We start from the raw sequence: 25,584 nt of genomic DNA, 5'->3' as shown, positions 1-25,584 counted from the left end.
TGGCTTCCGACCTCAACACTCGACAGAAACTGCCCTTACTAGGGTATCCAATGACCTACTGTCAGCCAAATCGAGGGGCGATTACTCCCTACTGATCCTCCTTGACCTTTCTGCAGCGTTTGACACTGTTGACCACAAACTCCTCCTCAGTATGCTACGCTCCATTGGCCTAAAGGACACTGCCCTCTCCTGGTTCTCCTCTTACCTATCTGACCGCTCTTTCAGTGTCTCCTTTGCTGGCTCTACCTCCCCTCCTCTTCCCCTTGCTGTTGGGGTCCCCCAGGGCTCGGTCCTTGGCCCCCTTCTCTTCTCTATCTACACAGCCCCTATTGGACAAACCATCAGGAGTTTTGGCCTCAAATACCACCTGTACGCTGATGACACCCAGCTATACACCTCTGCCCGTGACATCTCTGCACCCTTCCTCCAAAACATCACTAACTGTCTGTCCGCTGTCTCTAACACCATGTCCTCTCTCTACCTAAAACTAAACCTCTCTAAAACTGACTTACTGGTATTTCCACCCTCCACTAACCGACCTCATCCTGACATCTCCATCTCAGTGTGTGGCGCCACCATAACTCCTAGACAACACGCCCGCTGCCTTGGGGTCATATTTGACTCTGATCTCTCTTTTGCCCCCTACATCCAATCTCTGGCCCGAACATGTCAGCTGCACCTCAAGAACATCGCAAGAATCCGCTCTTTTCTCACTGTGGAGACGTTAAAAACGCTTATTGTCGCCCTCATCCACTCCCGGCTCGATTATTGCAACTCGTTGCTGATCGGCCTCCCCTGTACCAGACTCTACCCTCTCCAATCCATCCTGAATGCAGCAGCCAGGCTCATATTCCTGTCCAGCCGCAACTCGGACGCCTCTGTCCTGTGCCGGTCACTGCACTGGCTGCCCGTTAAATACAGAATTCAATTCAAACTCGCTACCTTCATCCACAAAGCCCTCCACAGTACAGCGCCACCCTATATCGCCTCCCTCATCTCAATCCATCAACCAGCCCGGGCTCTCCGCTCTGCTAATGAAACCAGACTGAGCGCCCCTTTAATTCGAACTTCTCATTCCCGCCTCCAAGACTTCTCCAGAGCAGCACCGGTCCTCTGGAACGCACTACCAAAGGCTACCCGAGCAATCCAGGACTCGCAGAACTTCAGGCGTGCTCTAAAAACGCACCTCTTCAGGGAGGCATACCGCATTCCCTAAACAAACCTCTCTGTACTCCGCCTGATAACATGCTCCCTGACCTACTGACTGCAATCCCTGCTAGCCATCATAAACCGCTCCTGCAGTCACACCGTTTCTGCCGTCACACGGCTAAATGTCTGACCATTGTCTATGTGTATAGCATCGCTCACTCTCCACCTCGCCATACTGTGCACATCTCCAGCCCCTTTACCCTCTGTATCACCCCATTACTTGGAGTATGTAAGCTCGTTGGAGCAGGACCCTCACCCCTATTGTTTCCATCAACTGATTACTATATGTAACCGTGGTTCTGTAATGTTTGTATTTTGTCTTTCTGTATTCCCCCTGTCTATGTAAGCGCTGCGGAATATGTTGGCGCTATACAAATAAAGATTATTATTATTATTATTATTATCAGTGTCCTTTCTAATTTGAGGATCTGTGAAGGCGCTTTGGTTCCTAACAATATATCATAAAATAGCTGCAGGAAACAAAATGCCTAGGGATAATTTTAGTATTTTTTTCCTTTTACCTAAATGGAACAGCCACATTATTTAATCTGAGTCAGGTTATTGTGCTTTCAAACCATCTTGCTGGCAATCAATTTGCTTTCCAGTGCTAAATGCATGCACATTGTAGGAGGAGCAGCAAAGTGTACAACATCATTAGAGACAAGGCGAAATACAAGATCAATGCAATGAACAAAAAGACAAGCAGAGGATACAGACAAAGTACCGCTGAGACCAGTTATCACCGTTCTCCTCCTATTCCCAGATCCTTGAGATGGCAAGGTCATCAAACCGAAAACAAGAAATCTTCAAAATAGTAAGACTAGTACAGCTAATATTTTATTACAAGATTGTGATGATATAACACAGCTTATATTTATGTCTTTACTGTGGATGGATTTAGTATTGTGTTTGCATAGTTTAAGGATAACTGCCCACATTCAACGGTATATATAGCACAGCCATATTTTCCATTTGCTGCTGAATGGTTCTTAATTGTGTAGAATACATAGCATAAATAGGAGAGTCTTGATGCATAACAAATGTATTAGACATCCTGTGGTTCGAGTGATTCTAATTACTATGTACCAGAGTTGTAGCTGGGTTTGTGGTATATTAGCAAAAGCAAAAAAAAGGTTTTATTTACCCCATTGCATAGAGGCCAACAAAGTATCCTTCTAAAAGAATGTAATGTAAATTATATCTTCCTTTTTCCAAAAGCATCAATTGCTTAATTTAATATACAGAAAGCTGACCTTGAAAATGATAAACTCCACAGCAGTACAGAACTGGAGATAAGAAACTTCCTAGTGTTTATGTTGTGCCAACCTACTCTTTAGCAAGTTACAGAGAATATATCCACTCACATTTGCCCCTTCCCCAGTGGACTTCAGTCTCATTCTCCTATCTTACTCACATGTACACAGGGGGCAATTTCATAGGAATCCAGCAGATATATCAGTAATTTTAATCTAATTAAAAGAAAAAGTCCATTAGGGAGACTCATTAGAGAATCTGAAAGACTAATGAATCATTACTATGGTAAAGTGTTTTTTGTTGTTCTTTTTAATTGGAAATCCATTACCATGTCTAGTTTGTTATTTAATTGATCTGCAGCTTATGTACCTAACGTTAATTAATTTTTTTATTTTTGGGTATGACTGTTTTATATTGCTATTCACTTCGGGTTCAACAAAAACATTGGTCTGATACAGTAGCCTTGTGTTATATGGGAAGTTTTATGTTGGCTCAGTAGTAAGCCTTGTAGCACTGGGAACATGGTTTCAAATTTAATCAAAGCAAATTTCTGCATGGAGTTGTTATGTGCAGGAGTATTATGATTTCATTCCATACTACAAACTCCTTGATTATGCACCGATCAGCCATAGATGAAGTAAATAACATTGATAATTATTTCATGACAATACCACCTGTCAATGAATGGCATAAATTAGGCAATACGGAAACAGTCTATCCTGGAGTGTGATGTGTTGGAAGCAGGAAAACTTGACAAGCATAGGGATATGAGCCAAAACAGTTCAAGGAAGGGCAACTAGTGAATCAGCGAAAGGGTCTTGAACACACAATGCTCATTGGTGCGTGTGAAGAGTGAGAGCTTACTCCATTAGGGTCGATTCCACAAAATAAGTTATGATGAAAAGGTGTCAGAACACTGACAGGGAGTAGTTTAAGGAAAATCAAAGAAAATAAAATCATTAAAGGCTATGTAAACTTGGGGGAGATGGGGAAGTTTTCTTTCACTAAGGCTACATACACAAACAATTGGTCCGAAAATCAGATGGAAATAGCGTACATTCATTTGAATGGGTGTATTCACATAGGCTTTTTTTACTTGAACGAATAGCTTGCTTTCTGCAGGTTCTATATATCGCTGTATATGGAATCTGCAGTCCACCATTATCAAGATATACAGTGTAATATATTTTATGCAATGTTAGAATTTAGAAGAAGAAAACCAACATAATATTTAAAAATGGACATTCACATTCGATTTATTCTTAGGGAAAGACAACACTCCTGTTCAGAGCTGAAAAGTTCCACATGTGTTTGTCTATCCTTCCACTAATGAAAAGACAAGTCAGCATTGTAGGTCTGAAAGATTTGTGCTGTAGCTGTGAAGAAATCATTATGGAATAGAAACAAAATTACACTAGAAGTGCAAAACTAGACATATCAGATGTCATGTCATTTATGGATTACTGAGTCTGAATGTGAACTATCTGCAGCCTCAACACAATGCATGCTGCCAAGGCAATGAAAGGTTCCTCAAACCCTGTCTACAGCTATCAGTCACTAATTGAGTTTGGTAATTCGTTTTTGATTCTAGAATGAAAGATTAAATGCAAACAAATTTTAATACCGAGCACAAGCACATTTGCAACAAAAAATTTGCTTGGCAATATGCAGAAAATAGAACCCATTGTTTTCAAAGGGTTCATTCACATGCACGTATTTTGCATCCGCATTTTGGTTGCACAAGAAATATGCAGCATGCTCTATTTTTCTTTGCATTTGTGCAGGAAAAAAAATACATATTGAACTAATTACACTAACTGGCCATTTCAATGGTTGGGAGCATGGTTGCATGTTTGTTTTTTTTTGCGCACACAAAAAGTAGATTAAAAAATACACTTACGCAGGCAAATACACAATGACCACTCTGCAAAAATGCAGCACGAATGTGCACGTAAGTATGCATACGCTCCTACGAATCCGGCCTTATTCTACTGCAACTTCAAGCACACTGCTATGAAGAGCTAGATCAGAGGTTCCCAAAGTGGTTTAACCCCTTGAGTGGCGGGTTTCCTACCACCCTGTCGTGCCCACCAGGGCAGGTTTTTTAAAATGGTCTAATCATTGAATTTCAACTAGTTTTGCAGTTGCGTCTCAAGAGCCATAACTTTTTCATTTTTCCATTGACATGGCCATATAAGGGCTTGTTTTTTGCGGGACAAGTTGTGACTTTTTAAACAGGAGGGAGGAAAAAAATAAATGGGGAAAAAAGAAAAAAAGGGGCCATGTCTTTAAGGGTTTATATAATGTATTAACTTCCTTCTCTGGGTCATTACGACGCATGGATACCACATGTGTGATTGTATTTTTGATTTTTTACAAAGTAAAGGGAGACAAGTGTTTTTATAATTTTTTAAATATTTTTTTTACTTTTTTTTTTAACTTTTGTTTTTGTCTCTTTAGGGGACTTCCACAGGGACCCATCAGGACCCCCTGATCACATTCCGGGGGTCCGATGGTGACAGCCCTTTACATGCTGCAGTGACAGCCCTTTACATGCTGCAGTCACATAGACTGCCGCATGTAAAGGGTTAACACAGCAGAGATCGGAGGTTTTCTCTGATCTCTGCTGTAAGAGCAGGTACCTAGCTGTCCTCTGACAGCCAAGCACCAAGCTCTCCCTGCCACAGAGACCATCGGCTTGCTTCTGACAAGCCGATGGTCTCTATGGCAACCTGTAAACAAAGCAGGAGATTGCAGGCATATCGGCAATATCTTCTGCTGGTTTTTCAAAGCCCTTGCTTTGTTCTCTGTTGGACTGTGCAGGCAGAGCACACTGTCACAGCTTGTGGCATTGTGCTCTGGAGCTCCCATAGTGATACATAGCCCGGAAATCTTCCGGGCTATATCACTATCGGCAATGGAGTTCGTCTCGGAAAATTTCCGGGCGTGCCACTAAAGGGGTTAAATGGACCCTCAGGGGTCAATTTTGACTTGCTGGGGTTTCATGTTAGCAAGAAAAAAAATTGGGGTGCACGAGATATAAAAGCGGGTTCACACGAGTGGACTCCATTTAGGCAGATCCATCATCAGCATTTAAGTGTTCTATAAATGACATAATACCCCTCACACGGATTGTGTACATAATACTTATAATAGACTTATTTACCTCTTTGATATTTCGTAAAAATGTAGAGCTCGCACAAAACTTCTTGGGTTCTGGCGATAGACAAAACAGACCTGCGCAGTCCCTAATTTACCTAGAAAGTTCCTATTGCGCATCGTTTTCACGTGATCTGCCAGAGCCACGAATGTTGGCACAAACTATACCCAGCTCCTTAGTGGTCTGCTGTGTTCATGTACAAGTTTTTACAAGTTCTCATACCGGAAGCAACGCATCGCGCACGTACCTATTTCTTATACTTCATTATGGGCTATCGCAAGGAAGTTTTTGATAGCTTTTCCATTTTTATACCTCGTGGAAAGGTGTTTTAGCACAGTTGCTAATCTTACGAAACACAGATATCGATTGCAAATCCCTGGACGTGGAGGTTTGAGACTATACCTCACTAATTTGAAGCCAAATATTGAACATCAGGCTTACCGCTCCCATTAGCAACATTATTTGTGTATTTATTTTATGTAAGAATTTTACTAGGTTCTGATTTGTTTTGTCCCAAATCCAAATATTTACCTGCATTTTGCATCTTTTTATTTAAAGATCTGAATGAAAATTGTACATGTTTTTTTTTTTTTTACAATTAATCACTCTACTAAAAAACTCAATCTAAGTGAGCAGCTCTGTGCCAGATGTGGAAAACCCATTTGACTTTAATAAGTTAAGGAAAATTCACTATTAGGCAGGCAGGCTGTCTACGGAAAGCAATAAAATTGGCAAGTGGTCTACGGAGCAAAACAGTTTGGGAACCTCTGATCTAGATGTACTTAGCAATTTTTTTTGCTGTTCTTAAAGGGGTTCTGTCAGAAAAATAAAAAAAATTATACTCACCTGTGCTACACGGGGCCAGTCAACGGGATCCTGCAGGTTTTCTCCTCTCCCTCTGGCAGCCGTCCGATCGCAGGGCAGAAGCTGGCAAAGCGCCAGCTTCCGACCCTGCTCCGACCACTGTCGGACGGCAAGTACTGCCGCCCGGGTCAGTGGTCGATGAGCCACAAGTGACGTGTTGCCCACTGATTGGCCTGGCCGTGGCTAACCTCTGCCATCCTCGGAGAGTCGACGGCGAGTGCGCATGCGTCCCCCTTCCTGGCGAGCTTGCGCAGTTGCCGTCAACTCTCTCTGTGGATGGCAGAGGTTAGACGCGGCTAGGATGGCGGGAGCGCACATGCGCACTCAGGAGCCACCGAAGATGCCCCCGAACGTGGCATCTAAACAACTGAGGGACCAAGAACAATGGGATTAGGTGAGTATGCTTTATTTTTTTTTAACTTTTCTGTTTCCACAGGTTAGATTGTAAAGTGATGCAGGGCAGGATGGAGGTGAGTATAATTTTTTTTATTTTGCTGACAGAACCCCTTTAAGCTCTGTTTCCAACATTATTATCTGAACTCAACTTCAAAGACTTGAAGAACCCTGCAAAAGTTAACAAGTTTATGTAAAAACACTAATGGCAATTTCTAGTAGCAAAAGTAGTGTCATAGAATCACAGAATGGTAGAGTTGGAAGGGACCTCCAGGGTTATCTGATCCAACACCCTGCTTAGTGAATCCTGCACTGAGCAGGGGGTTGGACCAGATGACCCTGGAGCTCCCTTCCAACTCTACCATTCTGTTATTCTAGTGTGAACTACAGCATTAGTGTGTTGAGCATTACAGGATTTGGCACATTTGTGTATTACATAGACAAACCATCAATTTCTGTCTGTATGGCTGCAGACATTGTTGACAAGGTATGTGGGCTAAATTTCCCATAGCAGCTTTTACTACCTTGTGTCATATGTTAATGATCTCTTGTACAATGCTAAAGGAGGGGATCATCAGGTAGATCCTGGAAGCACTGCCCCAGTATATTAAGGGTGTATAACATGGGCAGTATGAGCAGTGCCCGAGATTCTCATGTGAAAATCACTTTGCAAATGGACACCGCACATTATATGTCCTATTCCCATGCAAAACTGTGTCAAAAATAGGACACACAGCGATTTTTCAAACTTGGACCATCGGTTCTAGTAAAAAATCACTTGTGTGCATGAAGCAATTCAAATGAATGGATTCTTTTTCCATTTGAGTTTCGTCCATAACATAATCAGACAGAACTGGAATATCACCATTTGCTCACTGTGTATTACCCTGTAACACTCTCAACATCAACACCTATATTGGTATATCATAAAATCCATCCTCCATACAGCACTACATGTGGGAAAAAGCGCAGTGTTGTGCTAAAACTCCTCTATCTAAGTGAGAACACCCACACTGCTGTTCATGATTCTGCATGCCATGGCTGAGCCCACACAGGCTGAAACAATGAAGGTCATGTGTGCAATCAGGCCAACCAGGTCTTTGCCTTGGAAATCTTGCACATGTACCTTGCCTGGCCTACGTGATGAACCTAGTAGTCCCCCATCAACCCCCAAGTACAATAAACAGCTATAGATCTAATGTTTATATGAGGAGCACACTCTGTCATCAATGTAGTGGTGGCTCTGCTGCTGTCCTTCAACTTCCATCATGTTTCCCTCTCTTCCTACTTCTCCTTTCTCCTCCCCCAAATCAAAAATATTTCAAAAGCACAATAAAGATCTGTAGTGGTAATGTTTTTCCTTGGAGGAGGCCCATGTTTGGGTCTTCTCTTCACCTGGTATAATTTTTCTTATAAAAATTAAATTTATTGTAAGAAAGCAGCACATTTCCTATCTTACTTGGTGTAATTTTTGATCTAGGAGACCCTATGTGGGCCTTCTTTTGTCTTCAGTGACACCCTTGGGCTATAATTGATCTTATTTTGACCAATTTTTATGAGGAGCACAGTGTTTCCCCGATATGGGGCTGTATTCCTATGCAATTTATGGGCATTTGGCTGTATGAGAGACTTTCTGTAGAGCAAATTAATGAGCCCGATTTTTACCTTAATTTACTGGGAATCAGAATTGGATCATCCAAATTCACAATTTTAATTTTGTAAAATCTGGCCAGTCACTCCCAACCCCAATATTCCAATAATCGCTCATCACTAGTTACATTTAGAATGGTAATTCACAGGGTCTTTTGCTTTTAAAATGAACATTGTGCCCAATTACTTGGGGTTAATAATTTTAACAAGTTATAGTGGATGATCAGAACACCATTGCACAATGTCAGTTTGTTTAGGTTTCTGCTTTGTGATTGTCCTTTGTAAATCCTTGTTATAGAATAAATGAAACAAGTACTTTCAGTCTACATTTAATATGCATTATTTATTAAGTGGCAGACCTCAAGTACATTTAACTTTAGACTCTAGTTCAGGAGAACAGTGCGTTTTCACACTCAATCTCAATGAACACTTTGTTTTAAAGGTGACAGGTAAGTGAATGTGAAAGCATCACAAGCGTCAGTGTTTTGATGTTGTATACTCAATAAACGATATACTCTTGGTGATCGATGTGTTATTATTAGAGATGAGCGAGCACCAAAATGCTCGGGTGCTCGTTGCTCGAGTCGAACTTTCCGCGATGCTCGAGGGTTCGTTTCGAGTAACGAACCCCATTGAAGTCAATGGACGACTCGAGCATTTTTGTATATCGCCGATGCTCGCTAAGGTTTTCATTTGTGAAAATCTGGGAAATTCAAGAAAGTGATGGGAACGACACAGAAACGGATAGGGCAGGCGAGGGGCTACATTTTGGGCTGCATCTCAGGTCCCACTATTAAGCCACAATAGCGGCAAGAGTGCCCCCCCCCCAACAATTTTTACTTCTGAAAAACCCTCATTAGCAAGGCATACCTTAGCTAAGCACCACACTACCTCCAACAAAGCACAATCACTGCCTGCATGACACTTCGCTGCCACTTCTCCTGGGTTACATGCTGCCCAACCCCCCCCCCCCCCGCACGACCCAGTGTCCACAGCGCACACCAAAGTGTCTCTGCGCAGCCCTCATGCCACACGCTGGCCTCATATTTTTATAAATAGTCACGGGCAGATACAACTCCGCAATGGGAATTCCGTGTGCCCCCGACAGCATGAGTGGCTCCCTGGAACGTCACATTAAATGCAGGTGGGCTTCGGCCAAACTGCATGCCCCAGTCAGACTGGGGTTCTTTATAAGTAGACACATGCAGTTACAACTCCGTGTGGACCGACAGCATAGGTGGGTCCCAGGAAGCCACCGGCGGTACATAAGTAAATCCCATTGCAGTGCCCAGCACAGCTGAGGTAACGTCACATTAATGCAGGTGGGCTTTGGCCCACGCTGCATGCCCCAGTCAGACTGGGGTTCTTTATAAGTAGACACATGCAGTTACAACTCCGTGTGGACCGACAGCATAGGTGGGTCCCAGGAAGCCACCGGCAGTACATAAATAATTCCCATTGCATTGCCCAGCACAGCTGAGGTAACGTCAGATGAAATGCAGGTGGGCTTCGGCCCACACTGCATGCCCCAGTCAGACCGGGGTTTTTTATAAATAGTCACAGGCATGTACAACTCCGCAATGGGAATTCCGTGTGCACCCACAGCATGGGTGGCTCCCTGGAACCCACCGGCGGAACATAAACAAATCCCATTGCAGCGCCCAGCACAGCTGAGGTAACGTCACATTAAATGCAGGTGGGCTTCGGCCCACACTGCATGCCCCAGTCAGACTGGGGTTCTTTATAAGTAGACACATGCAGTTACAACTCTGTGTGGACCGACAACATAGGTGGGTCCCTGGAAGCCACCGGCGGTACATAAATAAATCCCATTGCATTGCCCAGCACAGCTGAGGTAACGTCCGATTAAATGCATAGACACTGGTAGGTACAAATCCGTAATGTGAAGTCCCTGTGGACCCACAGCATGGGTGGCTCCCTGGAACCCATCGGCAGTACATAAATGTATCCCATTGCAGTGCCCTGCTCAGCAGAGCTAACGTCACATACAATACAGGTGGGCTTTCGCCCACAGTGCATGCCCCAGTCAGACTGGTAATATGTACCTTAACAGTAACCGCGTTGGTGGGAAATGGCCTCGCCACCATCATGTCTTTGGGAAGCCTCCGTTTCCACACCACAGTGACATAGCATTAGCAGCGGTATAGTCAGAGCCCAGAATTAGTAACATTTCAGCGGTAGCATTAGGGACAGGCCCCAGTAACATATCACTAGCAGCAGTATAGGGGGAGCACAGTCAGTAGTCTACTACTCAGTAGTAGTAGCAGTCAAGACAGGCCACAGTAACATTCCCGTTGCAGCAGTTTAGGGAGATAACTTTCACATTTCAGTAGTTGCAGTATAGACAAGGCCCCAGTTACATTTATGTAGCAAAAGTGTAGGCCAACCCCACACACCTTGCTGTAGCATGAGTGCAGGCGAAGCCCATAAAAATTACTAGGATTACACTGTAGGCGAGGCCCCAAAAAAATTGGTGTACCAACAGTACTAATGTACGTCAGAAAAATTGCCCATGGCCAACCAAGAGGGCAGGTGAAACCCATTAATCGCTTTGGTTACTGTGGCTTAATTTGCAACTAGGCCTGGAGGCAGCCCAGTTAAAATAAAAATTGGTTCAGGTGCAAGTTTCAACGCTTTAATAAGAATTGAAACGTATAAACATTGTTTACAAAAGTCATATGACTGAGCCTTGTGGGCCTAAGAAAAATTGCCCATTCGGTGTGATTACGTGAGGTTTCAGGAGGAGGAGCAGGAGGAGGAGGATGAATATAATACACAGATTGATGAAGCTAAAAGGTCCCCGTTTTTTATGGTGATAGAGAACGATGCTTCCATCCGCGGGTGCAGCCTACATATTGTTTAGGTACCGCTGCTGTCCGCTGGTGGAGAAGAGAAGTCTGGGGAAATCCAGGCTTTGTTCATCTTTATGAGTGTAAGCCTGTCGGCACTGTCAGTTGACAAGCGGCTACGCTTATCCGTGATGATTCCCCCAGCCGCACTAAACACCCTCTCTGACAAGACGCTAGCTGCAGGGCAAGCAAGCACCTCCAGGGCATACAGCGCGAGTTCAGGCCACGTGTCCAGCTTCAACACCCAGTAGTTGTAGGGGGCAGAGGCGTCACGGAGGATGGTCGTGCGATCGGCTACATACTCCCTCACCATCCTTTTACAGTGCTCCCGCCGACTCAGCCTTGACTGGGGAGCGGTGACACAGTCTTGCTGGGGAGCCATAAAGCTGGCAAAGGCCTTGGAGAGTGTTCCCCTGCCTGCGCTGTACATGCTGCCTGATCTCCGCGCCTCCCCTGCTACCTGGCCCTCGGAACTGCGCCTTCTGCCACTAGCGCTGTCGGATGGGAATTTTACCATCAGTTTGTCCACCAGGGTCCTGTGGTATAGCATCACTCTCGAACCCCTTTCCTCTTCGGGTATGAGAGTGGGTCGAGCAGTGTGTACACCCAGTAATCCGTAGTGGCTAGAATGTGTGTTACGCGAGGGTCACGAGAAAGGCATCCTAACATGAAGTCCGCCATGTGTGCCAGGGTACCTGTACGCAACACATGGCTGTCCTCACTAGGAAGATCACTTTCAAGATCCTCCTCCTCCTCAGGCCATACACGCTGAAAGGCTGACAGGCAAGCAGCATGGGTACCCTCAGCAGTGGGCCAAGCTGTCTCTTCCCCCTCCTCCTCATGCTCCTACCCCTCCTCCTCAACGCGCTGAGATATAGACATGAGGGTGCTCTGACTATCCAGCGACATACTGTCTTCCCCCGCCTCCGTTTCCGAGCGCAAAGCGCCTGCCTTTATGCTTTGCAGGGAACTTCTCAAGAGGCATAGCAGAGGAATGGTGACGCTAATGATTGCAGCATCGCCGCTCACCATCTGGGTAGACTCCTCAAAGTTTTCAAGGACCTGGCAGATGTTTGCCAACCAGGCCCACTCTTCTGTAAAGAATTGAGGAGGCTGACTCCCACTACGCCGCCCATGTTGGAGTTGGTATTCCACTATAGCTCTACGCTGCTCATAGAGCCTGGCCAACATGTGGAGCGTAGAGTTCCACCATGTGGGCAAGTCGCACAGCAGTCGGTGCACTGGCAGATTAAACTGATGTTGCAGGGTCCGCAGGGTGGCAGCGTCCGTGTTGGACTTGCGGAAATGTGCGCTGACCCGACGCACCTTTCCGAGCAGGTATGACAAGCCTGGGTAGCTTTTCAGAAACCGCTGAGCCACCAAATTAAAGACGTGGGCCAGGCATGGCACGTGCGTGAGGCTGCCGAGCTGCAGAGCCGCCACCAGGTTACGGCCGTTGTCACACACGACCATGCCCGGTTGGAGGCTCAGCGGCGAAAGCCAGCGGTCGGTCTGCTCTGTCAGACCCTGCAGCAGTTCGTGGGCCGTGTGCCTCTTCTCTCCTAAGCTGAGTAGTTTCAGCACGGCCTGCTGACGCTTGCCCACCGCTGTGCTGCCACGCCGCGCGACACCGACTGCTGGCGACGTGCTGCTGCTGACACATCTTGATTGCGAGACAGAGGTTGCGAAGGAGGAGGAGGAGGGTGGTTTAGTGGAGGAAGCATACACCGCCGCAGATACCACCACCGAGCTGGGGCCCGCAATTCTGGGGGTGGGTAGGATGTGAGCGGTCCCAGGCTCTGACTCGGTCCCAGCCTTCACTAAATTCACCCAAGGTGCCGTCAGGGAGATACAGTGGCCCTGCCCGCCTGTGCTTGTCCACGTGTCCGTTGTTAAGTGCACCTTGGCAGTAACCGCGTTGGTGAGGGCGAGTACAATGTTGCGGGAGACGTGGTCGTGCAGGGCTGGGACGGCCCATCGGGAAAAGTAGTGGAGACTGGGAACCGAGTAGCGCGGGGCCGCCGCCGCCATCATGTTTTTGAAAGCCTCCGTTTCCACAAGCCTATACGGCAGCATCTCCAGGCTGATCAATTTGGCTATGTGCACGTTTAACACTTGAGCGTGTGGGTGCGTGGCGGCATACTTGCGCTTGCGCTCAAACAGTTGCACTAGCGACGGCTGGACGCTGCGCTGAGAGACATTGCTGGATGGGGCTGAGGACAACGGAGGTGAGCGTGTGGGTGCAGGCCGGGAGACGGTCGTGCCAGTGTCCTGAGAGGGGGGTTGGTGAGGCTGGTGGTGGTGGCTCCCCGGCTGATCTTTGCGCGACAAACCTTGCACACCACAGTTCGTCGGTCGTCTGCACTCTCAGTGAAAAACTGCCACACCTTTGAGCACCTCGGCCTCTGCAGGGTGGCATGGCGCAAGGGGGCGCTTTGGGAAACAGTTGGTGGATTATTCGGTCTGGCCCTGCCTCTACCCCTGGCCACCCCACTGCCTCTTGCAACCAGTCCTGCGGCTGCAATTGCCTCCCCCTCTGAAGACCGGTCCTCAGTTGGCTTATCACACCAGGTGGGGTCAGTCACCTCATCGTCCAGCGGCTCTTCCTCCGAATCCTCTGTGCGCTCCTCCCTCGGACTTACTGCCCTTACTACTACCTCACTGATAGACAACTGTGTCTCATCGTCATCGTCCTCCTCACCCACTGAAAGCTCTTGAGACAGTTGCCGGAAGTCCCCAGCCTCATCCCCCGGACCCCGGGAACTTTCCAAAGGTTGGGCATCGGTCACGACAAACTCCTCCGGTGGGAGAGGAACCATTGCTGCCCAATCTGGGCAGGGGCCTGAGAACAGTTCCTGGGAGTCTGCCTGCTCCTCAGAATGTGTCATTGTAATGGAGTGAGGAGGCTGGGAGGAAGGAGGAGCAGCAGCCAGAGGATTCAGAGTTGCAGCTGTGGACGGTGTAGAAGACTGGGTGGTCTATAGATTGCTGGATGCACTTTCTGCCATCCACGACAGGACCTGCTCACACCGCTCAGTTTCTAATAAAGGTCTACCACGTGGACCCATTAATTGTGAGATGAATCTGGGGACTCCAGAAACTTGCCTCTCTCCTAATCCCGCAGCAGTCGGCTGCGATACACCTGGACCAGGAACTCGGCCTGTGCCCACACCCTCACTTGGGCCTCCGCGTCCTCGCCCGCATCCACGTCCTCTAGGCCTACCCCTACCCCTCAGCATGGTGTATTAAGAGTAGAGCAGAAACAGAATGCTGTAATTAAATGTGCCGCTTATTGGCCTGTGGTTGGAGGCTGACTTCGCTTACGGAACGCACTGCAGAGCCAGGAAACAATTATGCGCAAGCCTGTAGTGAGACCTAGGTGCGTATGTCTGAGCTGCTGCAATTCACAGCGCAGAACCAGTGAAGTGGACAAAGCCCAGTGGTAGGCCTTAAGTATTTTGCCTCAATTTTTTTAAATGGTGAGGTGAAAAACCAGAGACACCGCATGCAGCGGATATAATGTGTACTGTTTCCCTGTGGCGGGATGACGGCGGTCATGTAACGGGCAGCAGAGCCAGGAAACAATTATGCGCAAGCCTGCTGTAACGCTTAGCTGGGTATTAATTAGCAAGTACTACCCCCAGCAGACACCGTATATTACGTATACTGTTTCCCTCTGGCGGGATGATGGCGGTCATGTAACGGGCGCAGCAGAGCCAGGAAACACTTATGCGCAAGCCTGTAGTGGGACCTAGGTGCGTATGACTGAGCTGCTGCAATTCACAGCACAGAACCCGTGAAGTGGACAAAGCCCAGTGGTAGGCCTTAAGTATTTTGCCTCAATTTTTTTAAATGGGGAGGTGAAAAACCAGAGACACCGCATGCAGCAGATATAATGTGTACTGTTTCCCTGTGGCGGGATGACAGCGGTCATGTAACGGGCGCAGCAGAGCCAGGAAACAATTATGCGCAAGCCTGCTGTAACGCTTAGCTGGGTATTAATTAGCAACTACTACCCCCAGCAGACACCGTATGCAGCGTATATTATGTATACTGTTTCCCTGTGGCGGGATGACGGCGGTCATGTAACGGGCGCAGCAGAGCCAGGATACACTTATGCGCAAGCCTGTAGTGAGACCTAGGTGCGTATGACTGAGCTGCTGCAATTCACAGCGCAGAACCAGTGAAGTGGACAAAGCCCAGTGGTAGGCCTTAAGTATTTTGCCTCAATTTTTTAAAATGGTGAGGTGAAAAACCAGAGACACTGCATGCAGCGGATATAATGTGTACTGTTTCACTGTGGCGGGATGACGGCGGTCATGTAACGGGCGCAGCAGAGCCAGGAAACAATTATGCGCAAGCCTGCTGTAACGCTTAGCTGGGTATTAATTAGCAACTACTACCCCCAGCAGACACCGTATGCAGCGTATATTATGTATACTGTTTCCCTCTGGCGGGATGACGGTAGTCATGTAACGGGCACAGCAGAGCCAGTAAACAATTATGTGCAAGCCTGCTGTAACGCTTAGCTGGGTATTAATTAGCAACTACTACCCCCAGCAGACACAGAGTAAACTGAAGACAGTCACAGGCAGCCCAAATATAGTATTTTTCCCCAATTTTTTTTTTAAAAAGCCCACTGCCTATATAGCCAGTATACCTCTTTCCCTGTACCACTGTCCCTGCCTCACCAGTACTGCCCCTATACTGAGTAAAATGACTGCAGACTGAGGACGCTATGGTCTGCATGCCCGATATACAAAAAAAAAAAAGTGCAACACTGCTAAAAGCAGCCTCAACAGTACTGCACACGGTCAGATGTGGCCCTAAGAAGGACCGTTGGGGTTCTTGAAGACGAATATAACACCTAACACTCTCCCTATAGCAGCTACAGCAAGACAGCACTTTCCCTGATCTCTGTCACCATGCATCTGTGCCGAGCCACGGGCGGGGCAGATTTAAATACTCAGGTGTCATCTGATCTCCCCAGCCACTCACTGCAGGGGGGGTGGGATAGGGCTGGAATGTCACAGGAGGAAGTTGTAATGCCTTCCCTGTGCTTCTATTAGCCAGAAAAGCGCGCTAATTTCTCAGGAAAGGAAATGTAATGGAGTGGAGCACCTATCGAGTAACGAGCATCTCGAACACCCTAATACTCGAACGAGTATCAAGCTTGGACGAGTACGCTCGCTCATCTCTAGTTATTATGCTTTGATAAAAATATACCTCTGCATTATAAAGTAGATTATTTCCATCCATGCAATAGTTGTGAATGCAAGTGCAACAATATTTTCCCTTCTGAAAGAAAAATCAACTTAAAAATGGTGTGCATGATGGTGATGAATTTGTTGGCTTGATGTTGCATGATAACATTCTACTTCCTAAAATATCCAAGCTACAAAAACGCTTTCACTTCAAGTTTCCAAGGGAGAGCACGTAGACAGTGAGTGAGGAGACTCAAAAGGCCATTCATGCTCCTCTGGGTAATATGCAAATAAGGGAGATGGAATAATACCTCCACAGTGCCACTTATTGGAAGGCAGCATTTCTTCAAGCCAAAGTCAGGCTCTTTATACAAGCCTTGTAACAAGGAATAGGAATTAAAAGTAAAGCCTGACTCCATGCATAGACATCTGTTTCAGGGTATTTGCCCTTCATTAGTGTACAGTAGCAGTCTGGCTTTGCTAGTGAGAAGCCTGGGATAGGGGGTCAGAAATGCTATCTTTTCTCCTTAGGGAGAGCGCCTAGATGGTGAGTGAGGAGATTGAAAAGGCCATTCATGCTCCTCTGAGTAATATGCAAATAAGGGAGATGGAATAATACCTCCACAGTGCCATCTTTTTTCCTTAGGGAGAGCATCTAGACAGTGAGTGAGGCTTGTATAAAGGCTCTCATAAAGGGTCTAACTTTATTGAAGGAATGCTGCCTTCCAATAGCCTCTCACTAGCAAAGCTAGACTCCTACTGAACACTGATGAAGGGCAAATACCCTGAAACAGCTGCCTGTGCATGGAGTCTGACTTTGCTTTTAATTCCTAGTCATTGTTACAAGACTTGTATAAAGATTCTAACTTTAGCTTGAAGGAATGTTGCCTTCCAATAGGTGGAGCTGTGGAGGTATTATTCCATCTCCCTTATTTACATTTATGTTCCAAATACACCCTTGAACTTGTGCAAGGGTTTGTAACCACAGAGGTGTAACCAGTGCTTTCTGCATATAGCCTGATGCAGCCCATTTGTGTGAAGGAACCAAATTGCAGTCCAGAAACTTCTTAACAAGTTAGCACTGAAGTGAGGTCCTAACTTGTTGCCCGCGGGAGCTAGGGCTGTATTTAAAGTTCATGCTGCCCTAGGCCATTTAGTGCTCATGTTGCCTATTGATGAGTCAGATTAAAGCTGCTATCCATACACTTTAGATAGGTGTTGGCCCAACGCTGGTTTGACCAACAGCTGTCATTTACAACTCCCCCATAAACATGCAGGCTCAGTGGAGCTTACTACATATACACAATATCAGACACTTATCCCCTATCAAATTTATTGCAAACTAAGTACCCCCTTCCTGGCAATGGTATTCCTTCATGGTGGTGGCCTATTTCAACAAGATAATTCACCCTGCTACAATTTTTCGGGAATGATTTAAAGAACATGACAGTGTTCAAACTGTTGACTTGTCCTCTGAATTCTCCAGAGCTCACTTTTCAGTCTGACTGATCATCTGTGGAATGTGCTTGAAAAATAAATCTGATTTGTGGAGGCCCCACCTCACAACCTATAGGACTTAAAGGATCTGCTGTTAATGTCTTGATGCTACATAACAAAGAACATACACTTCATTGTTCTTTGGCATTAGGGGGACCTACATAATATTAGGCAGGTAGTTTTAGGCCAGATGCATGTTGTACCCAACAAACTGAAGCGCAACTTGCATTTGACACAGTGATACTCGTCTGTGTGCTATCCAATCTCCTTGGACCCTGCACATTGCAAGTCCTATTGACGTACGAGGATGGGACGTGCAATGTTTGTTTTTGCACAGATGATCAGTATGTGTAAGAAAACTCGGATTTCTGAATAGCCTTATAGGTTTTTATGGGGCCACATACTCTCCCTGGAATACATAAACAGCTCACAGCCCAAATACACAGCCATGTGACCTTTTAGTGATGGCCAATATGCCTTTCTAATGACCTCCCTAATGGTCTTTAAACCTGTACACACATCTTTTTAAGGCGGTGGCTTGACTGACTACTGACTGCCAGGCTCCTGCTCTAACCCCCAGAAGCAGAGAAACCTCAGACCATGGCAGTTTAACCCCTTATACGCCACAATTGTAACTTCAGCATGTAAGTAGTTAACAGTGAGAGCGCTTTTTTGTCATCCATCAGCGCCATGCTGTGCGATTGTAAGGTACCAATGAGTTCTCATGGCAGGTGGCAGTCTGACAAAAGCCTCCATGTCTGCCATGTAACTCAGCCTACTAGACCCTGCCTCTGACAGAGTCTAATAAGCTGCTGTCATAGGCTTAGTAAAATGCACTACATAAGTAATTCAGTGTACTGTCCAAGTGTCACGTGATCCTGGGACCTCTAGTACTGTATTCTTCCAGGAGCACACTGCTGTAGGTGTGGTTGATTTGGCTGGCTGATGGTGTGGAGTCCTCAAGCCAGCCAATCACCATGCATCTGTATATGTAAATACCAGCCCTTCTTACTAGATGGTGCTGTTCAATATCCATTCCTCATCTTTCCCTCTCAGAACTCTGGTGTTTGGAGTCATGCATGCTAGTTTGTGTTGTTCTTCTACACTCTTCCTGAAGACGGTCTGGACACCTAATTACCCTGTTTGCACATTCTGCAGGCCCTGACTTCCTTACCCTTCTGTCAGGTGTGTTTCCAAACATTGGATGTCCTTTACGCTGCCAGATGGGTGATGCCTGATACCTTCTTCCATCTCTGTCAGATGGGTGAAGTTTGATACTCTGTCCCTTACGTGTGTGGGTGTGGACATTTAAACTATGTCTGTTTTGGTGTATGTATGCATACTGGCTTGGACTCCCCTGTGTCTGTAGGTGTGCAGACATCTGATGTGTGTTATGTCCTATGTTGGTATTCCCCTGCCTATTCCTATCTAGGTTGAGACAGGTGTCCCTAGGTATCAGTGTGGCGCTGTCCTTATTGGGACAATCACCCACTTGTAAGACCTTTCCTGGGTTTAGTTCTCTTGTTAGGCCCCCTGCACACAGGCGTAAATTCTGCAGCGGGATTTCCCACAGAATTTCCGCCTGTGCACACCTGCATAGGATTGCATTGCAAAATGCAATTCTTTGCACACAGATGCGATTTGTCTATGTGAAAACGCACGCTGAAAACAAATCACGGCATGTTCTACTTCTGTGCGGGTCTCGCAGAGGCCCGCACAGAAATGTCAGTAGTGCCGGGCCAGCCCCGCCCTGCGCATGCGCCGGCTGGCCGGCAGCCGGCGCATAGCAGAGACGGTAGACGCCGGGAACGGGTGAGCCGCGGGCCTCTGCAGAATTCTCGCAGCGGGATCCAACCCGGCCGTCTGCAGGCGGCCATAGTGTAGGTATTCACAAGACAACATAGACTGAACTTAGGTACTTTGGCCAAAATACTAATTAATACCTCATACTTATTTATATTCCCATCTGCCTTGTTGTGGTAGTGCATTTGATAGGTATTTTGACAGCTGGTGTTGGTGTAGGGTCTATATCCCTGTTTTCCATTTGTTGCTTGCACATTCGATTTATTTTTGGTGTGAACATTGCAGATCGTGTGTGTGTATAACCCTATATTCTTCCCTTTATCCTTAAATATGTTACTTTCATGTGAGCAAGGTGAATAAGACCTGCACTGAACATAACAAAATAATCAAGCAGTCACATCTTCAAGCCCTCTTCAGGGACTAAAAAATTGCATAAAAAAAAGTTTAATAAAGTTTAATTTAAAGGAAAAAAACAAACAAACACATTTTCCCCACAAAACCTATTTTGAATAGATAAAATGCTTTAAAAATCAACACATAATAGGTATTACCAGGGGCGTAACTATAGAGGATGCAGGGGATGCGGTTGCACCCGGGCCCAGGAGCCTTAGGGGGCCCATAAGGCCTCTCTTCTCCATATAGGGAACCCAGTACTATAAGTAAAGCATTATAGTTGGGGGCCCTGTTACAAGTTTTGCATCGGGGCCCGGGAGCTTCACGTTACACCTCTGGGTATTACCATGCTTGTAACAACTCAAACATTGAAAATATTTTGTTACTTATCATGCATGGTCAATGCCATAAAAATAGTTTTTGAAAGTAATGTCAAAATTCCTATTTTTGTTTTGTTCGCCTCCCAAAAAACACAAAAATCAATCCAAAAGTCACACGTAACTCAATAAAAACTATAACTCTTTCTGCAAAAAACAAGACATCACATAGCTCTGTTGCTGGAAAAATAGAAATGTTATACATTTTAGAATGTGACGATGCAGATTCAGTTGGAGTAATTAACCAGAGCCAGCATGGGTTTGTCACAAACAAGTCATGCCAGACAAATCTAATTTCCTTCTATGACTGTATCACTGACTGGGTTGATCAGGGAAATGTGGTGGATAAAGTTTACCTTGACCTTAGTAAAGCATTTGACAAAGTATCTCATACCATACTTATTGAAAAAATGACCAAATATGGCATTAACAAGGCAACTGTTGAGTGGATTCACAACTGGCTGAGTGATCGGACTCACAGAGTGCCCATAAATGGCTGTACATCCAAATGGAAGAATGTATCAAGTGGGGTACCACAAGGCTCTGTCCTAGGCCTAGTGTTGTTCAACGTTTTTATAAATGATCTGGAGGAAGGAATTGATGGGAAACTGATCACATTTGCTGACGAAACAAAGCTAGGAGGGATAGCTAACACTAGGGAAGAGAGAGAGAGAGAGTATTCAAAAAGATCTAGAAAAGCTGGCACAGCGACTAACAGAATGGTATTTAACAAGGAGAAATGCAAAGTCCTACATCTGGGCAAGAAAAATGAAAAAAGCACATACATAAAGGGAGGAATTGAGCTAAGGAGCAACACATGTGAAAAAGACTTGGGTATACTAATAGATCATAGACTGAAACACAATTCTGGGATGTATTAGGAGAAGCATAGAGTCAAGATCACGTGAGGTAATTATTTCTACTCTTCCTTAGTTAGACCTCATCTGGAATACCAGTTCTGGGCACCCCACTTTAAAAAAGACATAGACAAACTGGAGCAAATACAGAGAACAGTTACCAAGATGATGAATGGTTTGCAAATCATGTCCTATGAGGAACGGTTAAATAATCTGGGAATGTTTAGCTTGGAAAAAAGAAGGCTGAGAGGAGACTTAATAGCCGTCTACAAATATCTGAAGGGTTGTCACAGTGCAGAGGGATCAGCCCTATTCTCATTTCCACAAGGAAGGACTAGAAGCAATGGGATGAAACTGAAAAGGAGGAGACACAAATTAGATATTAGAAAAAAACTTTCTGACAGTGAGGGTGATCAATGAGTGGAACAGGTTACCACGGGAGGTGGTGAGTTCTCCTTCAATGGAAATGTTCAAACAAAAGCTGGACAAATATCTGTCTGGGGTGATTTAGTAAATCCTGCACTGAGCAGGGGGTTGGACCAGATGACCCTGGAGGTCCCTTCCAACTCTACCATTCTATGATTCTATGATCAATAAATAGATAAACTGTAAAGTCAAGTCAGCCCCTGCTATTTCATTTTATACTTCCTAATATGATCTGAACAATGCTAAAGTATAATGGGAGTTGTCAGTTAACAAAGAAGAATGCTATTACCCATCATCCTTCTACAGACCATACAGTGACTACATGACTGTTCAGAGGTAGCCAGTGGCAGAAAAAACAATGACATTGTGACTGGACAGGGCATCATCTCTAATACGCTTTGTCGATTTCTTCTCCATCGATTGCTAATCAACATGACAACTTCTGGACACAACTTGTCTCTTCAGAGTCTGACACACAGATTACTTTGACACTTTGCTTTTTCATATCCGTAATCTCTTTTAATAGTGGCACACATAGTTCCCCCTAAATACTCTATAACATTGCAACTCACAGGACCCCCCTGCGTAATAAATAACAAGCTGCACTGCCCCCCTGTAATGAACAATGGCCCTCAATGTCTCCCTGTAGTAAATAAGGAGCTATAGTGACCCCCTGTTGTAATATATAACCATAGTGCCATAGTGACCCCCTATAGTACTATATAGCCATACTGTCACCCTGTGATACTATATAGTGTGAGACAGTGACTGACAAAGTGCTGGAGGGCGGAGACATGCCACCGAGCGGCCTGGGCTTGGTGGAGGAAGCCAGCATTTGTGTGTCAGTAACACTAAGTTACTGACACAGTGTGGTTTGTAAGTGGCTGCAAGCTGCATAGTCCTGGCTGGCTTTTCCTGGAGTGGTCAAAGCGAAGGGTGGGATGGCCACTCCCACGTACCAGGTGAGTCTGGTACCAGTCCTTATAAAACCCTGGGCCTGCAGGTCTTAAGAGGTGTGTGGCTGAGAAGGCTAGAGGTTTACAGGGAGACGCCCCTAACCTCCACACCAAGAAGATGTTGACTGAGAGAGCCAGAGAGATGGCTCAGTTGAGCTAGGAGCCCGGCTAGCCCAGGAGGTGGTGAGAATTCTGCAGGTCTGAGGACCAGACTGGCTGTGCGCAGCAAGCAGTGTTTTTTCAAGGGAGTAGTCAGGGCTGGTCTATGTATAGAAAGTGCTCAGACGAGCAGGTGTTAATTTTATGTTGGCCTGGCGTTAAGGCCTGTTTTACTTTATTTATGCTGCAATAAACCCAGGCGAAGCCTGGACTAAAGAACTTTATTTCCTGGTGTCACTGTCTCTGGCCGTGGACGCCCAGGCCGCTACCTTGTCTTAACGCTAATCCCTCACAATAGCCATACGGTTGTAGTGACCCAGAGTTAACAGGGCCCCTCCATAAGTATGAATACATTTGTCTTGTGCCTATGTGTTATGAGTGTCTTCTATGTTGCATGAATTTTATGTGTATTGCACCTCTGCAGCACTGAATGGATTACTGTCTGGGGTAGGTCTGGAAAATGTATCATGTCATGTGTCACGTGACCATGTAATATATATGTGATTGCAAGGTGTATGCAAGTTAGTCTAGTGAGTCCAAGAAAGTTGGAGCTATGGAGTCTGAGAGTGGAGACTTCTGGTGATTAGGAGAAATTGTGTCTTGTCCTACAAGGGACCCCAGGATGGAAGAGGCTTAGTGATTGCCTTTTGTGTACCCTGGGCCCAGTTTACCCAGGCTTTCCCGCTGTTGACCTGGAGGACTGAGAAAGTGAGAGGAACCGCCATGCAGTGCTGAGTGCTTTCTTCCTAAAAGTGAACGTTGACCGGTAGAGAGCTGGAGAGAGTGAAGGCGATGAGCGACATTGCAGGATGCTCAGCGTGGCTTCTGCCACTGGCACTACCTCTGTTAATTGTATCGATGCTTGAATCCCTGACGCGAATACCACTAACCTCAAATTCAGCCAGAGAATCAGCAGGCTGTCGACAGCCCTCTCATCCCTGGGAGCAGTGTGACCCTCTAAGAATCTGTCGAATCGGGAAGATTACAAGTATGGGCCTGAATGCAGGCAGCAGAATTGCCATCCCCTGCATTTGGGAAGGGGCACTGCCTGAGGCAGAGTGCGTAACTCTCCTCATAGACGGGGTGCCCTTGATTGTGATGTATGATGTTAAGAATACATGAAATATATATATATCGTCATGTTGACAGTGATAAACCTTTGACATAGAAACCTGGCATAGAAAAATACCCAATGAAAAAACATAATTCAAACTGACCAACAGTTCAATTAATAACAAACATGTGGTATTTGTATATCAAATTAATTCTTATAGACAGAAAACCCACTGCTATATATCTTTAGTAGAGTACTCCAGACCAAGTTCTGCAATATGACTGTAGCTGAGTAGCCATAAGCGTTTTTACACTCTGTGGCAGTTTTTAATGCAGTTTGTTGAGCTAAAGCCAGAAGTGGATACAGAAGGCATGGGAAATATAAAGGAAAGACTTATACTTCTCCTTCTGGTTCTACTTCTGGCTTTCGATGAAAACAGTAGGCATAAAAAGCTGTAGTTTTTCTGTGGCAGGTTTTGATGCACTATGTGTGAAACCACACTCAGCCTGGCATTACACGAGTGCCAGCAGCATCCACTAGTGCTTAGGTTTTTCCTTACAACTGCTGGTCTGCATTTGAGCTTACAAGTGCAGCAAGGCAATTGCCAAGGAAAATTTAAGCGCTAGCCACTAGCATGTAATGGCACCCTAAGGGCGGAGTCAGGCAAGCGTTTTTTTTTGCGTGCCTATGTGTGCAAAAAAAAAAAGCGTGTCTAACAGAACCATTGGTTCCCTATTTAGTGTTCAGATGTCCATCTTTTACAGGCACAAAACACTTGCACCTGCAAAAGATAGGACATCTCTGCGCGGGGAAGGTTCGTGCTGCACATAAAATATCTCCACAGGGGGTCACCTCATCACTGAACACTGTGACAGCTGTGGCAGAGGATCGCGATCTTCTCCCATTTCTTTCAATGGGGCTATTGCTGCAGCCACTCCATTGAAAGCAATGGGATGCAGGCAAGCCCCACAGTGATTTTAGGGGAAGGGCTTGGAATATAAGCTCTTCCCTGAAAACCATCCCTAGCTGGTGTAAAAAATAAATAAAAATATATATCACCTCTCTGCCGCTGTCGGGGCTCCAACACGTCTTGTCGCTTGGTCCCCAGTACTGTTCTGAAGCTCTTTCAGCAGGCGGGGATTTAAAAATCCCTGCCTCCTGAAAGAACTGGGTTTGATTGAATTGAATAAATGGCTGAGTGCTGCCTGTGATTGGCTGAGCGCTGCCTGTGACCAATCACAGGCAGCGCTCAGCTGTCATTCAATGAATGGCTGAGCGCATTTTGCACATCTGTGCAGCGCATTTTTTTTCGCAGCACAGATGCGCACAAATGCACACTTGTCTGACTGAGCCCTAAGCATGGTTTGACACAGTTTTTTATTTGTTTTGTTTTTGGTAAGGAGCGGTTTTTATGGTAATTTTCTTGCAGTCTTTTGAGACAGAAGATGTCTAGAGGAA

General features: G+C 45.8%; 1 protein-coding gene across 1 annotated transcript in view; it reads left to right on the top strand.

The window, feature by feature from the left end:
• Positions 1-1,869: 1,869 nt before the first annotated feature.
• The window catches only part of TRAPPC3L (trafficking protein particle complex subunit 3L), a 57,588-nt gene continuing 33,873 nt past the window's right edge, over positions 1,870-25,584 (top strand). Inside the window, exon 1 of the mRNA XM_066607330.1 lies at positions 1,870-2,023. Within this exon, the coding sequence (XP_066463427.1) occupies positions 1,982-2,023 (42 nt within the window). The 5' untranslated portion in view covers positions 1,870-1,981. The remainder of the gene's footprint in view (positions 2,024-25,584) is intronic.

This window comes from Eleutherodactylus coqui, chromosome 1 (assembly GCF_035609145.1).
Source record: "Eleutherodactylus coqui strain aEleCoq1 chromosome 1, aEleCoq1.hap1, whole genome shotgun sequence".
Taxonomy (NCBI): Eukaryota; Metazoa; Chordata; class Amphibia; order Anura; family Eleutherodactylidae; genus Eleutherodactylus; species Eleutherodactylus coqui.
The sequence above is the reverse complement of the archived record's forward strand: the minus strand, read 5'-3'. Positions and strand labels throughout refer to the sequence as shown.